General features: G+C 58.4%; 1 protein-coding gene across 1 annotated transcript in view; it reads left to right on the top strand.

The window, feature by feature from the left end:
* The window catches only part of CACNA1I (calcium voltage-gated channel subunit alpha1 I), a 105172-nt gene that overhangs the window by 28279 nt on the left and 62542 nt on the right, over nucleotides 1-14351 (top strand). The window contains exon 4 of the mRNA XM_058568321.1: nucleotides 9306-9403. Coding sequence (XP_058424304.1) covers nucleotides 9306-9403 — 98 coding nt within the window. The remainder of the gene's footprint in view (nucleotides 1-9305; nucleotides 9404-14351) is intronic.

The following is a 14351-nucleotide window of genomic DNA, read 5'->3' as shown; positions in this document are numbered from 1 at the left end:
GATACACATTCCTGGGCCTCACCCCAGGGATCCAGACCCAGCAGGTATGGCAGGGCCTAGGAATCTGCATTTTAACCAAATGCCCAGGTAGCCCTGAAGCAAGTGGTCTAGTTCATTCGACCTTCAGGGAACCCCTTGTTGGGAGCGTTTCAAGTAGAAATCATGGGATTTCTGAGTTCTGAGAACCACAGGAAGGGGGTGCGGCATGGGGGCTCCATCTCTCATCCGTGTCCAGGATCTGAGTTAATTCTCATGACAAACAGATGTACTTTGGGAACAGAACAGTGGGGACTCCTCGTAAGAATTTCTATCATCGTTAATAATATTAACAGAAATAGCAGTAACGTCAGAACTCCACACCTCAGCCAGGGAGTGGGCAGGAGAGGCTGGGTCCGGATTTATCACACCCTGGAAACATCTCCTCCTGAGTGCATGCCGAGAACAGCTCCCCTACCTTGACTCTCACAGGCTCTTGGGAAACAAAACGTCAATAAGAATTGCTGCTCAGCACTGGACTAGAGCTTTCTACAAAGACAAGGCAGGCACGTCCCCTCTGTGGTTGCTGGCTGAGTTCCTTTTGTCCAAAGTGCCCCATCAGTGGGACTTTAAAAAGCAAAGGGAATTGAATCCTCTTAGGCATCACCCAAGGGTGTGTAAAAATAAGAGCACCTGCTGAGTACTCACTGTGGGCCCGATGCTGTGCATTATCTGGTTTAATCTTCGGACAAGCTCTGGGAGGGAGGGACTGTGGTCAGTTCCATTTCACAGACGAGGCACGGGGACAGGGAGTGACCTCCCCAAGGTCACAGGCTGGTAGGGGGCAGAGCCAGGAGTTGAACCAGGGGAGCTTGGCTCCATGGGCTGGCACTGAGTCCTGTGTAACTTGTGGGCATATTTGTCAGGGATGCATTTGGCTGCAAGTAACAGAACATCCAACCAATAGTGGCTCGAGCAAATCCTGGGGTGTTTTTTCTGCCATAACAATAAGTTGTGAGGCCAGTGGTCACTGTTGATGGCTCTGTGATGTGGAGGCTGATGTCCTTGTGATTTTCCAGGTCTTTCTTTCAGGGTCACAAGGTGGCTGCTGAAGCTGTGGGCATTGTGTCTGCACTGAAGGCTGGAAGGGTGAAGGGGCCCAGGGCTGTGGCAGCATTGCCTGTCCACTTTGATCAGGAAAACAGCACTTTCTTTCCTAGATCCTTCCCCTGTCCCAGCACACTTGGCCAGAATTGGGTCTTGTGGCCATCCTTAGCTGCAAGGGAAGCCAGGAAAATAGACATCATTGAATTTGGCTAAATCAACCAAGAACTGTTCCCTGGGGCCAGGCAAGATTAGAAAAAGAGAGAATGCACATTGGGCGGGCGACTCGCAGAGTCTGCCACATTCCTCTCCCAGGGCCTGAGTTGCTTCGTCTGCTCTCCACCAAAGCTGTGGCCCTACCATGTCTCCGAGCCCTGGCTGGAGCCTCCGGAGTCTGCCTGGGCTGACTGGGCAGGGCGTGGGATCTACTGAGAAATCTAAAGTCAAATACCAATCTGTGCAAGCTTCCCAGAGGCCTGTGCCTGCCAGCAGACCCGGCTCTGGTTATGGGCATCAGAGGGTCATCACTGGGGCTGTTTCCAGAAGCCTTTGGAGCTGGGCTCCCTCCTGCATGGCTCTGTGTGCATTATCTGTGGGTCAGGGAAACACGCCACGTGTCAGCAGGCCCAGGGCACCCTCCTGGCCCTGTCACTTACTTTACACTCTGATTGATCCCGGGCTCTGCAGCTTTGGCTCCTCCAAGGACTGGGTGCTCTGAGGGCAGGGCCGAGGCTGAGTCATCATCCTGGAGTCCCTGGAGCCTGGCCCTGGGCCAGCATGGAGGGGGAAGCTCCGTGACATGTTTGTTTCATATCTGTTGTGCCCAGGCACCGCAGAGTTGGGGTGGGGAGTATCTGGGACCATTTTCTTTAAGCTGAACTGGCTGTTGGGTGGGTGTGGATCTGGGGTGGTTCCAGTGGGAACCCTGGAGTGGATGATTTCTCATTTGCATCTGGAGTAGAGTGGGAGAGAGAGTGATGATCACTGCTCAGGTCCGTTTCCACGGAAACAGGATGCTGGATGCCCAGGGGAGGGGTGTAAGTCACCAGATTCTCAGGGCGCAGGTTGACAAGCCAGATCCCAGTCAATCATGACTCAGGCCGGACTCTCCGTTATACGGGACAGGAACAGGCAGAACCTGGTTTAAAGGATTTATTATCTCCTTGACTGAAGGCCAAGGCACCTCTGGCTTCAGGGCCTGCTGGATCCAGAGTCCTGAAAGATGTCACCAGACTGTGTCCTCCCATCCCACAGCTCTATCGTTCCTCCGGGCTGACTTCCATCCCTGGGAACTTGCCTCTTGGGTGCGGGTGTTGGCGGCAGCGCCAGGGGCTCACAGGCGGCTTACTTCCTCGGGTTTAACAGAAAAATGCCTTTCCCTTCCCCGCGGCTCCAAAGGGTGTGGAATTGAGCCTCCTTGGCTTGGATTGGCTGGTATGGGTCATGTGCTCATCCTTGAACCAATCACAGTGGCCGGAATGAGGCAGTGCTCTGATTGGCCAGGCCCAGATCAAGACCCGCCCCCGGCACCCGGTGTGAGGTTGCCTCACCCACGCCACGTGGCCTGAGAGTGGGGAGGACAGACCTGGAAACCCCAGGACTGTTACGCCTAGAGGGGAGCTCTGGGCAGACAGAAACCACAGCTTAGGTGGTTTACCAGAAGTAATGTTTTCTGACTGGGCTGGGCCCTTTTACGTCCTCACCAACCTGAGAGCTTGGGGTTGTTAAACCCATTTTGCAGATGAGGAAATAGAGGCTCAGAGAGATTAGCAGCCTACCCCAGGTCGCACAGCCTGTATGGGCCAGATCTGGGATGTGCTCAGGTATGAAGGCCCCCAGAGCCCAGGCTGACTTGCAACATGACAGGTTTTACCTTTTCAGAGGCCAAAATATCCCAGTTGATCTGCCCCGGAGGACTTGGGCAGAAGGATGTAGGGTGAGTCCCAGGAGAGGGACTTTGCCCCTAAGCTGTGGTAGAGCCGAAAGGGTCTTTATCTGGTTCCCAGCAGCCTGCCCACCTGCCGTGATGCGGAGGCTACTCCAGATTAATGGAGCTAAATTTCATGGCGGGGAGACGTCATGAGGCATATGTGGGACGTACACTGGAAATTACGTAGTGTTATCTGAAGTTCAAACTTAACTGGGCATCCTGTATTTATCTGGCGACTCTATCTGGAGATAAAGTCCCTGGGGTATTGTCATAAGTGAAGGTCCAGGGTCTCCTGCCACTGAGGTCCCCAGAGCTGCCCCGGTTCTGGCCTACCAGGTCTGTCTGTGCAGCCCTTCCTTCCACTTCGTGGCCTCAAATTCCCCCTGTACTCTGAGCTTGGCCTGAGTTGGTTTCAGAGCATCAGTTTCCTTATCAGTCAAGGAGGCTTATAGGATTCATGTGAGGATATGTAGGTGAAAAGGCCCTGTAAATTGTAAAGTGCTGGCTGAAGTCGAGGTTTAGTGTTATTCCTACCCCATTCTCTGGGTTATTTCTTTCCTCCCTCCCTCCCTCCCTCCGCTGACACCTACTATGTGCTGGGGGCTGGGACAGTAGCCTGGGCTGGTGGTCTGGGATCAACCAACACAAGGCTGAGTCATCACAGAGCAGCCTCCTGACAGATGATCTGCCATTTCCAGCATCTCGGCTTCCATTCCATTAGCTACATCTTAAGTTACATTTTAAGGAAGCCCCCGTGGGCCCCTTGCAAAGATTGAGGAAACACCCTATTTTTATCAGCAACACACAGAAACCATCTCCTGGAAGGGGTATTTCCTGGAAAGACGTTAAATCTCAGTCATTTTATGTTGCTTCTTGTCAGCTCCATGCTTTTTTTCTGATCTCATCCCTAAAGTTATTTGTTTGACAAGCTGGCATGGGGAGCCTGCCTCCAAGCCAGGGCCTGGGCTGGGCGCTGGGGACCCAGCGGGGACCCTGAGCCAGCCCCTGCCCTGAGGGATAGGGACATGACAGAGCATGCCTCAGAGCCAGAGGTGTCCTAAGAGAGGCACAGTGGGATGCAAGGCGGGAAACCTGTTTTGCCCCGGGGGGGGGGGGGGTGGGATCTGGAAAGCTGGGAAGGGCTCTCCATCCAGGTGGAAAGACTGGCAAATGCAGAGACATGGAGGCTGGAAACAGCATGTGCCCTCTGGGAACTGGAGATGTTCAGCATCCCTGGAGTGCAGGACAAGTGGCGGGCAGTGCTGGGGTCATGGTCAGAGAGCTTCTGGGATCCGGGGAGGGGTTTAAGCCGGCCTTATGTGATTCATGGGCAAGTGTGAGCTGAGGTGGTGGATGAGGCTGTGATATAATAATAGCTGACACTTATTTGGCTCTTACTTGTGTCAGGCCGTGTTCTAAGCACTGAATCTCAGTATGAACACATTTCATCCTCCCACACCCCCGTGAGGCCGGTTCAGTGAGTTGCCCAAGGTCACACAGTGCACTAGCGCCAGAGCTGGGATTGGAACCCAGGCTCTGTGCTCTAACCACTGGGCAACACTGCCTCCAGGGACGCTGGCCTTATTCCGTGTGCTGCCATGTGTGTTGTGCTTCCTGGCCACCTGGCCAGCTGAGAGGGGTGCTCGTGAGCTAGAAGGCGCCAGCCTGATGACTGATGAGGTGGGGGGTGGGGCGGGTCATGCCAAGCTCCTGGATCCCCCACTACCTGGCTGTGTGAGCCGGCCTCTTTCTGAACCTCAGCTTCCTCACCTGCAGCGGGCACCGTAATCCCACTGGGGGGAGGTGTGCACAGTGCTCGGCACCCAGCAAGTGGTCAGGAAACCCTTCTGAGTCAGCGGGACTCTGAGTTGCCAGTGACAGAAACGCAGTGCAGACGGGACCTGAGCCCCGAAGGGAATGCATCGCCTCCCATAACAGGGAAGGACAGAGGGCAGATCTGGGATTCGGTGCAGCTGGAGGGAAAGCTTGAACCATATGGCCAGGATCCTGTCTCTCTCTGGCTCTGGCCTCAGCCTTCCTTTGTGTTGGCAAAATTCTCAGGCCACCACGGAGCCAAGATGGCCATTAGCGCCTCCGGGTTTCTAGGCGGCGGCTTTGCCAAGGAGAGCACCTCCTCCCTGCGGTCCCAGCTCAAGGGCTGGGCTGCCCCTCATGGCCCACCTGGGGCCATGTGCCCATCCTGAACCAGTCATGGTGGCCAGGATGGTGTCCACCTGTTGACCAGGCCTGGGTCTCTGGCCCCCCCGGGGGGGCCAGGGGAACTGGGAGTGGGGGAGGGAGGCTCTTCAGCAGGAATGCATGGGGGTGTGCACTGCAGAGCGGATGTCCACCCACCCTACCCACCCCTGGCTTGGCCCCCACCCCGCATGGCCACACCCGAACCCCTCTTTCCAGAAGACACCTGGAACCAGGTTCCGCCGCTCTCCTCCTGGGGTGATGTCAGGACGGAAGTGCTCGCTTTAAAGCAAAATTACTTACCTAATTAGGCGCTTGGGAGCTGGCAGGAGGTAGTGGGGGTTTTTGTTGATTTTTTTTCTTAGACTTTTAGCACTGAAGCTGTGTGATAAAGTAACTGTGTAATTAGGAATTAATTTCTCGCTCCTGTAAGTGATGTCTTACTTGGGGCCTGAGGGAAGTCAGCCCCGTGGTTATTCACCCACAGAGCAGCCTCTCCTCACCTTCTCTTTTGGGGAGGGGCGGCCCCTCCCGCAGCTGTCATCCAGGGTGGGAGGAGGAGGAAGGGGGTAGAAGGTGGCTTCTTCTGTAAGTGGATTCCCTGAGCTCCTACGGTGTGCTGTGTGGGGCTGGTGCAGGGGTGGGGGGTGTCTGAGGAGGAGAAAGGTGCACGGCCACCATCCAGCCAGCCCGTGGATGATGCCGCAGCCCCCTCCCTCGCTGGTCCAATTCCGAGGCGTGGTCCACACAGTCTCTGAGGGGGTCCCCGCTGGGGTGGCACTCCGGTCGCCCACAGTGGTAACCTGCTCCTGAATAGCCCCCAGCCCCTCACTGGCTTTTCTCCCTCCTCCCACCCACACTGTGCTTCCTGGGGTCGCCTCCCAGATACAGTGCTGCTCCCAAGTCCTTGGCTCCGGTTCTGTTTTGGGGGAACCCCAACTAGACAGGTGGTGTGAACAGTGTGGCAGGAGCCAGAGCAGAGAGGAGTGAATTCCCTGCGGTGCAGGGAGCGGGTGAGCAGGCCCTCTGGAGGAGGTGGTCCTGAAGGAAGGACAGAGTGAGGACAAAGGTCAGGGGTGAAGGGAAGGGGCTGGGCTGGTATGTGGCTGCTTTGGTCCCCCTCGGAGGTGGGCGCAAGAGTCTTAGCCTCCCGTGGGGGGCTAAGTCAGACCCTAAAGCTATTAACTCTGGGCAATTGTGGGCCTTGGTGACATCCGCTTGCAACTTGTATCTCACTGGGGACCCAGGGGCCAGTTGTCTACCCCCAACCTTATTTCAGAGAAACACAAAAGGAAAGCTTGATTTCTCACTGCGGGGCCTGAGGACGTGGGGCATCTGTAGAAGCTTCTCATTCTCGTCCCCAGCCTATCCCAGGACAGGGACCATGGCGGACGCCCCTTAATTAAGTACCAAGGGTCCCAGGCGGTGGACCACAGGTTCTGTAGGGGATGTAGCCCTGCGTGGCAGTGTGGGGCGGGGGAGTCAGGGACCAGGCAGGGTTGTACTGAGGCTCCCGGAGCGGGAGGGCCCTGGGTGCTTGTAGCTGCCCTGGTCCAGGGGAGCAGGGAGAGGGGTGAGGCGGGATCCCAGTGATGTGGCGGGGCCCAAACCTGCGAATGCAGGTGAAGAACGAGCACAGTGCCTGGCAGGCAGCAGGCCCTCACAAGGCATTTGCTATTCTCTGTGTACCCGTCCATCTGTGAACCATCTATTTATTTTTATTGTGAGACTTCATGGGGATGGGAACAAATCCTGGGCTGGCACCTGCGGGAGCTCGGTGGGTGTGCCCTAGGGCTCCTAAAACGTAGGATCTGGGTGGGTTCAGTGTGGCATGGCTGGGAGCCCCCACCCCCAGCACACCCAGCTAAACATAACTGAGCCATGGGGGGGCCCAGCCCTCCCCAGGGCCCGGTGCCACCCCCGTTGTCAGGATGGAGAGAGCCTGGGCCGAAGGGAGAGGGTCTGTGATTGTGGGGGTGGGTGTGGGGGAGGGGCTGGCTGCCTGCAGTGGGGTGGTTCTCCTGGGCCTGGGGGGGATGTGTGTGTGCGTGTGCGCGTGCCAGTGTAAATGCCTGTTTGTGTGCCCGTGTGTGCCACCCCCGCAGTCCCTCCGTCACACACATCTCCCTGGCTGCCTGGAGAGCTCTTTCTACAAAATATGAAAATGACAGCTTGGCTCACCCACGCGCGGAATCCTCACGCAGCTCCGCTCCCTTGGTGCCCCCTGCTCAGACCACCCTCTGCCTCGCACACTGCCCCAGGCGCCTCAGCCCTCACCCTCTCCACCTGGCTGCTGTCCCCACGCCCCCTGCCTTCCCCCTGCTCCTCCTCCCCCGGTCCCCCTGGTCTCTGTCTCTAGTTGTAGGTCTCTGTCACTTTTTTTGTCACACCCCCTCATCTGAATTTGGGGGCTGGTAGGAGTGTGCATGTATGAGGGGATCCGAGGAGTGTGTGTGACAGATGGTTGTGCGCAGGTGTGTCACTGTGTGTGTGTGCACACACGTGTGTGAGAGAGAGGGGGAGAGAGAGCGCCTGAGCACGGGACCCAGAGCCTGCGCCCAGAAAGCTGGGGGATGGATGGAGGCATTTCAGGCGAACTGAAGCTTTCACTCAATTACTCTTCAAGCAGCAGGAGGGGGCGGTGACTTCACAACAGTCGGACAGGTTTGCATGGCGTGTAGAGAAAGCCTTCATTTCCCGCTGACGGTGTGACAGGTGGAGCCGGCAGCCGTGCTGGAGCCTGGGGTGGGGGGCTGGGAGGGAGGACAGTTCTGGTGAGCAGGGCGCTTGGGGTCAGGCTGGGGTTGCAGCCCCTGGAGCCTGTCGTTCAGTGGGAGAAGGAGGAGGGTAGAGACTGAGCTGGTGGGATCTGATGGAAGCACAGGGAACCACAGAGATCTGCCTCCTGTGGAAATCTGGGAAGACTTCCTGGAGGAGGCAAACTGCCTCCAAGGAGCTGCAGGACTGATTGAGCATGGAGTGGGAGGGTAGACCTGTTTGATGAGGCCCTGAGGAAGAGAACTGGGGCAGTGGGGAGGCCTCCGGTGCTGCCTTTGCCTTTGAGATTCTCCCCTCCCCGAGTGGGTACTCCTGAGAGTAGTCGGAGTCATTTTTGGGTCCATAGCACCTAGACTGGCCTGGTTCATCGTGAATTCCAGTGTGGAAAAACTTTCAGGACACCAGGGGCATCTGCAGGGGACCTTAAAGCATGAGTAAGGTTTCCATGGACGGAGAAGTGAGAGAGGCAGTGGGACAGGCCGAAGGGAGAGAGGGAGCAAAGGCCTGGAGTGGGGGGTGCAGTGAGCCCAGGAGGCTGGAGCCTGGGTGCCTGGCAGGGAGGGGGCTGGCTGGGTGGGTTATTCCTGCAGGCAGACTACACACGCCGGCCCATCCCGGAGCCGTGGCCTGTGAGGCCCAGCCGGCGTGAGGCTGCAGTGGGGCCGAGGGCGGGAGAGCAGGGAGGGGCAGGCCTAGTGTGGCTCCTGCCTTGAGCCTCTACCCGTCCTGGATGACCTGGGGCGTGAGAGGTCACTTCTCTTACAGACCCTCTCCTCTGTAAGTCCAGGTGTCTGGGTGGGCCCCTGAGGACTCAGGGAGGTGTAAGGACTGGGGGCTCCGCTCGGGCCTCTGTCCCCAGCACGGGCTTCACGGACACTCTGCTGCTGCGATTGTGATGTCCAGTCCCCATCTGGGCTCAGCCCGGGGGTCTCTCAGCCCCTCAGTTCTCCCGCTCTGGGGAACGGGGCTAGTCCCTCATTTCAGAGGCTGCTCCGGAGGCGGGGCAGGAGCGCCTGGCACAGCGCTGGCCACGCAGTCTCTGTTTCCTCCATCCCCTCCGCCCCCGACCACACCTGCTGGGGCCCTCAGGACAGTCAGGAGGTAGGTGTCACCAGAGGGGAGACGTCACCTCCCCCGCTTACAGAGGAGGAGGCAGGCCCGGGAGACAGCCCAAGGCCACACGGCCGACTGGGGCAGAGCCGGGATTCGGACCTTTTTCTGACTTCCTCCTTCTGGGTGGGTGTGGGCGTGCGTGGGTGGGTGTGGGTGTTGGCCCCGCTGTCCCCTGCTCCGCCCTCACTCTCGGCCCCTCTCTCCGCAGGATGGTTGAGTACTCCCTGGACCTCCAGAACATCAACCTTTCGGCCATCCGCACCGTGCGCGTCCTCAGGCCCCTCAAAGCCATCAACCGTGTGCCCAGTGAGTTGCCCCCCACCCCCGGCCCGCCCAGCCACTCATTCACTCGTTAGAGACTGACGGTACCTTCCAGGGCCAGGCCTGTGCTGGGCACGGGGATCCTGCAGTGGCCAGACAGACGTGGGCCCTGCTCCCACGGGGCTCGTGGGCCGGTGTTTGGGCCTGAAGATGCTAGAGGGTGGCCGTGATGCCTCTGAGTCCCGAAAAACTGGGCCTGCAGCGTGCTGGGGAGTCTGGCTTTTCAGGGACAAGGTTCCTTGGGGACGGGCGGGTGGTTGTCCAGGGGGCACGTGGTGAGAAGCTGCTTAGTTTGAGGGAGGGCATTGTGCAGCTTTTCCCTGGAGGGCATCCCTTGGTCCCTCCCTCGTGCTGGCTGACTTAGAACTCAAGCCCCATCACCAGCGACTCACCTCCACCTGTAGGTCCACCCACCCACTCACCCATCCGTCTGTCTGCCCATCCGCCTGTCCACCCACCCAGTATTAAGAGAGGTTATCTTACAACAAGCCCTGACATCTGTCCAGATCCACACAGTTTTCAAAGCTTTTCATCTCCATGATTTCTTTTGAGTCTTATAATCCGCCTGTCAGGGAGGTGTGCTATTCTCATGAAAAACTGAGACATGAAGACATGAGATCACCTGCCCAGGAGGTCTCCTGACTCCTCATGAAGTGCTCTTCCCACTGCCCTGTGTTAGGAATGGACTGGGAGTCCAGGGGAGGGGAGGAGGAGGGCCCTGCCTGTGTGGGGTTCCAGCCCCGTTGGGGAAGGACAGGAACTTCTGTGAGCATCACCCACCTCCTGTGTGCCAGGCACTTGACATACTGATGGCTGATTTCATCCTCTCAACCACCTAGTGAGGCTCAGAGAGGTTAAGTGGCTTGCACAAGGTCACACAGCAATTCAGTGGCAGGACAGGGATCTGAGTGGAGTTCTGTCTGTCTTAACCCAGCTCTTTCCCTGGCACTATCTGAACCCTTGCTTCTCTTCCCTGCCTGAACCTCAGTTTCCCCATCTGCAGAAGAGGGCAGGTCTTCGGCACCTCTTCCTCCTCCACAGTCAGTGCTGCCTCCACTCCCTTAATTCCTAGGCTTGGGGCCCTGGGGGGCCCTGTCATCTGCCCCATCCAGCTGACTTCTCTGCAGCCCATCTGCTGTGAGTGACCTTTGGGGCCGGCCTGACTCTGCGCTTGCAGAGCCGGTGGGTCAGCCCGGGCAGGCCTGGTGAGGCAGCGGAGGCCACGCTCTGGGACATTTGTGGAGCAAGGTGACCAGGAGCGTGGCTGAGCCTGGAGGGTGGCCTGATTCCTGCCTCATTGCGAGAGGGGCAGGCTGGCTCAGGTTGGGCAAGGTACGGAGGGGGTGCTGGGGGTCCTGGGATCTCCAGGTCGCACACACAGCGTCACCTCCCCACACATGAACCTTGACATGGTGGGAAACTCAGGGGGCCCTGAGCTTCGGGGAAGGTCCTGAGGGAGGGGGCTGGAGGCAGGCAGTGATGAGAACCAAAGCCGAGTGGGTGGGGGGGAGCAGTCCAGCTGGACCACCTCTGTCCCTCCCACTGCCCCGGGAAGACTCCCCCGGGGACAGGGAAGGAACATCCTAGGTGCCAGCTTCTCTCTATCCTTCCCAATCCCCACCAATCTTAGGAGACTTCTTAAAGATCACCTAGTTCAAAACCATCTTTACCCCATTTAACAAATGAGGAAAATGAGGCTCAGAGAGGGCCATGACCAGCCCAAGGTCACACAGCAGGTCAGTGGCAGAGACTAACCTGGAGCCCAAGTTTCTAACCAGCACAGCTTCTCCAACAGTGCATGTTCTTGTTCCCCGTGCCCCACCTCCCTTACTGGGAGACTGGCCACGAGGTGGAGTTCATTCATCAGCACCCGGGACTATGCCTGGTACATAGAAGGCGCTCGATAAACGTGTGTTAAGTGGCCCACTGGGCAAGTGTATCGAGCAGTGTCCTGTGCCAGGGCCCCAGTGACGTCCGTGCTCAGACAGAGAGGTGCCCGGGCGGAGTGGGGCCCATGCGGCAGGGAGGGGGAGAGTGGGGGGCTGGTGGTCAAAGGTGATGTCTGAGCCAAGACCCAGTGGAGTGTGGGCATTAACCAGGCAAGGGAGTGTGTTAGAAACGCCTGGCACGGGTGGGGAGATGGGGGGGCCAGCTGGACGGAGGACCGCTCTGGTAGAGTTGGTGAGTGATGGCCAGGCCAGGTGGGACGGAGAGGAGCAGATGGACGGAAGGCTCAGTCCCCACCTGGAGAGCCACAGAGGAAGAGCGGCGCCTGCCTGGGCAACCTCAGCAGGGGAGGGCACAGGGAGGGGAAGGCAGGGGCTGCCCTCAGGAGGCAGCCACCACGCGTCCACTGTCACGCCCCTGGCCATGGAGCCCACAGGCCTGGGCCCCTCTCCAGAGATGCGTGTGCACGTGCCAGGGTCACACACGGGCGTCTGTACTTGATCCAGCACTCTGAACCCCCCACCAGGTCTCGGGGTCTGACAGGCATGAGAACAGTGATGTGACAGGGTGTTTGAGAAGGTTTAGGAGGGAAGGGGCAGGGCAGACATACGGAATATGAGTCTCTCTCTGTGGGTGGGTTTCTGTCCATCTGTGCGTGGGTACCTGTGGGTTTGAGGGTCTCTGTGTCCTCAGGAGACCATGTGTGTGTACATGTGTACGTACATGTGGGGTGTGTGCGCATGTGGGGTACGTGCACAAGTGAGGGCATGTGTGTATATGTGGGGTGTGTGTACGCATGTGGGGTACATGCACATGTGAGGGTGTGTGTGCACGTGTGGGGTACATGCACACGTGAGGGTATGTGCGCACATGTGAGGGTGCATGCACATGTGGGGTGTGTGTACATGTGTCTCTCTCCCCAGGCCCCTCCCTCCGTCTCCCGCTGCTCGGCGTGAGGAGCTCATTAGGCGGCTCCTGGCTGCGGGGGTCACTGGAGCCCCAGCGCCCGCCTGCGCGGCTCTCTGGAGAAGGGCAGGACGGGCCCTGCGCTCCTGGAGGCCCCAAGTTTGGAGGCTGGGTGCCCAGAGAGCCCAGAGCCAAGTTGGGGTCTTTCCTCAGGGGCCTCCTTCCTGCTAATAGGCATCGGTGGGCGGCCCAGGTGGCCCTGAGTGGGGACTGTCTGTTTCCTGATTCCACCTCTCCACTGACAAACGAAGCTCGCTCTCTCGGAACCCCGTGTGGAGCAGCTGCTGGAGGCTCAAGCCCTCAGGATCCAAAATCTAACCCATGCACCCCTCCCCCGACTTAGAGACTGCCCAGTGCCCCCCTGGAAAGGGACCAGAAGATAAATTCCTGTTCATGAGCAACTTAATTAACAGGAGCCTCACCTGTTAGAGCAGATGCCTCCTCCAGCGGCTCATTTACAGGAGGGGCAGCCTTGTTCCCAGGGGCCACGGCCTCTGCCCGGGGTCACCAGGGAATGAGTGGCATAGGGGGCACAGGCTCGTAGAAGTGCTTCCTAGAGAGGTTTGCTTGGTTGCCTCCTTTTTTTTCCAGATGTTTCCCTGAAACATGCCAAGTCCTCCTGTTTATCTGTAGAGTGTTTTCTGCGTTGGGACTGATTCTTTTCGACAATAGCCTGTAGCTGTCAATGTGGCCACTAGATGGCAGGCTAGAGAGCTGGGACTAGGCAAAGGCAAATTACGGGTTATTAATCGCAGAGCTAGGGGGTGTGGGGTGGCTGCCTACGGTTTAAAAAGTCCAGCAACGGCTGCATAGCCTCAACGTGATCAATTGGAAAGACTCAACTCGGTTGTTAGGGAATGCAAATTCTGGTTGTCAGCTCTGCTAGGAGGCTGCTGTGCAACCTGGGAAGTCCCTTGGTGTCTCTGGGCCTCAGTTTCCCTACTTGCACAAAGCAGGAGGAGGGACTGGATTAGATGCACGGTTCTCAACTTTTTCCACATGCATGGGGCACCTGGGAGTCATGGTGCTCTTTACGGAACCTCATCATATATGTCCCTCCACCCCACCCCTGCAGGTCTCTGGCCACTCCACCTCTGGTGGATCAAGGGAAGGAGACAGCATGGAGGGGAAGGGTGGGGAGGAAGGAAGCACCAGACTGCAAGTCAGGAGGCTGGGTTCTGGTTCCTTTCTGTGTGACCTTTCATAAGTCACTATCCCTTTCTGGGCCTCGGCAAGATGGGGTTGGATGATCTCTAAAAGTGCCCTCTCCTGGCCCCAGCCAACTCCCGGCCTCCCTGGGCCCACACACCCCTCAAGCTGCTGCATGCCTCCCTAAGCCCATTGGCCAAGCCATTTAAATAGGAAAAGTGCTTTTTCCCTCCAGTGAGAAACTAGGGCAGTCACCACTAAAGCCTGGGTTGCCGGCCCACACCTGCCCCTGGCGAGCTCATCCCTTGGCCCAGGCTGGGGAGAGTGGTGGGAGGGAGGCCTGGGGAGCTCAGGGGCAGCTGCTGGGGATGCTGAGCCTGGTCTGGGCCGCTGCCCACCCCCAGCGCCTGTCCAGCTCACACTCCCTGGTTCAGCAAGAACCCACCTCCGTGCAGGGGCCTCGGGGCTGGGCCTGGGGTGGGGGCGGGACAGAGAGGTGGAGAAGGTGCTTCCGGGACAGGACCACGGCCGGCCGGGAGGCAAAGCTGACAGCTGTGGGAAGGCCGCTCTCAGGCCCCAGCTGCAGGCCCGGGAACTGGAGGTTCCCCTGCACCGACAGGCCCGGGTGCTGGTCCCAGGGCCTGCACGTGCCCGTCGTGGGACCCAGGGCAGCCACGCTCCTCTAGGAGCCTTCAGTTCTCCAGCAATAAGATGGGGTTAATCATACCGGTTTCCATGTGGTTTTGTAAGGATGGAATGCCACCGTGTGTGTAGAGAGCTTGGCGTGGAGCTGCGTGCGCAGTCAGCGGTCCATAGGCGCTGCTGTTGTGAGGAAGGTGCTGGGGGGCTGAGGCCGAGGGCAGGGAGGGTG

The sequence above is a fragment of the Diceros bicornis genome, chromosome 25 (assembly GCF_020826845.1).
Source record: "Diceros bicornis minor isolate mBicDic1 chromosome 25, mDicBic1.mat.cur, whole genome shotgun sequence".
In the NCBI taxonomy this organism is placed as follows: domain Eukaryota; kingdom Metazoa; phylum Chordata; class Mammalia; order Perissodactyla; family Rhinocerotidae; genus Diceros; species Diceros bicornis.
The sequence above is the reverse complement of the archived record's forward strand: the minus strand, read 5'-3'. Positions and strand labels throughout refer to the sequence as shown.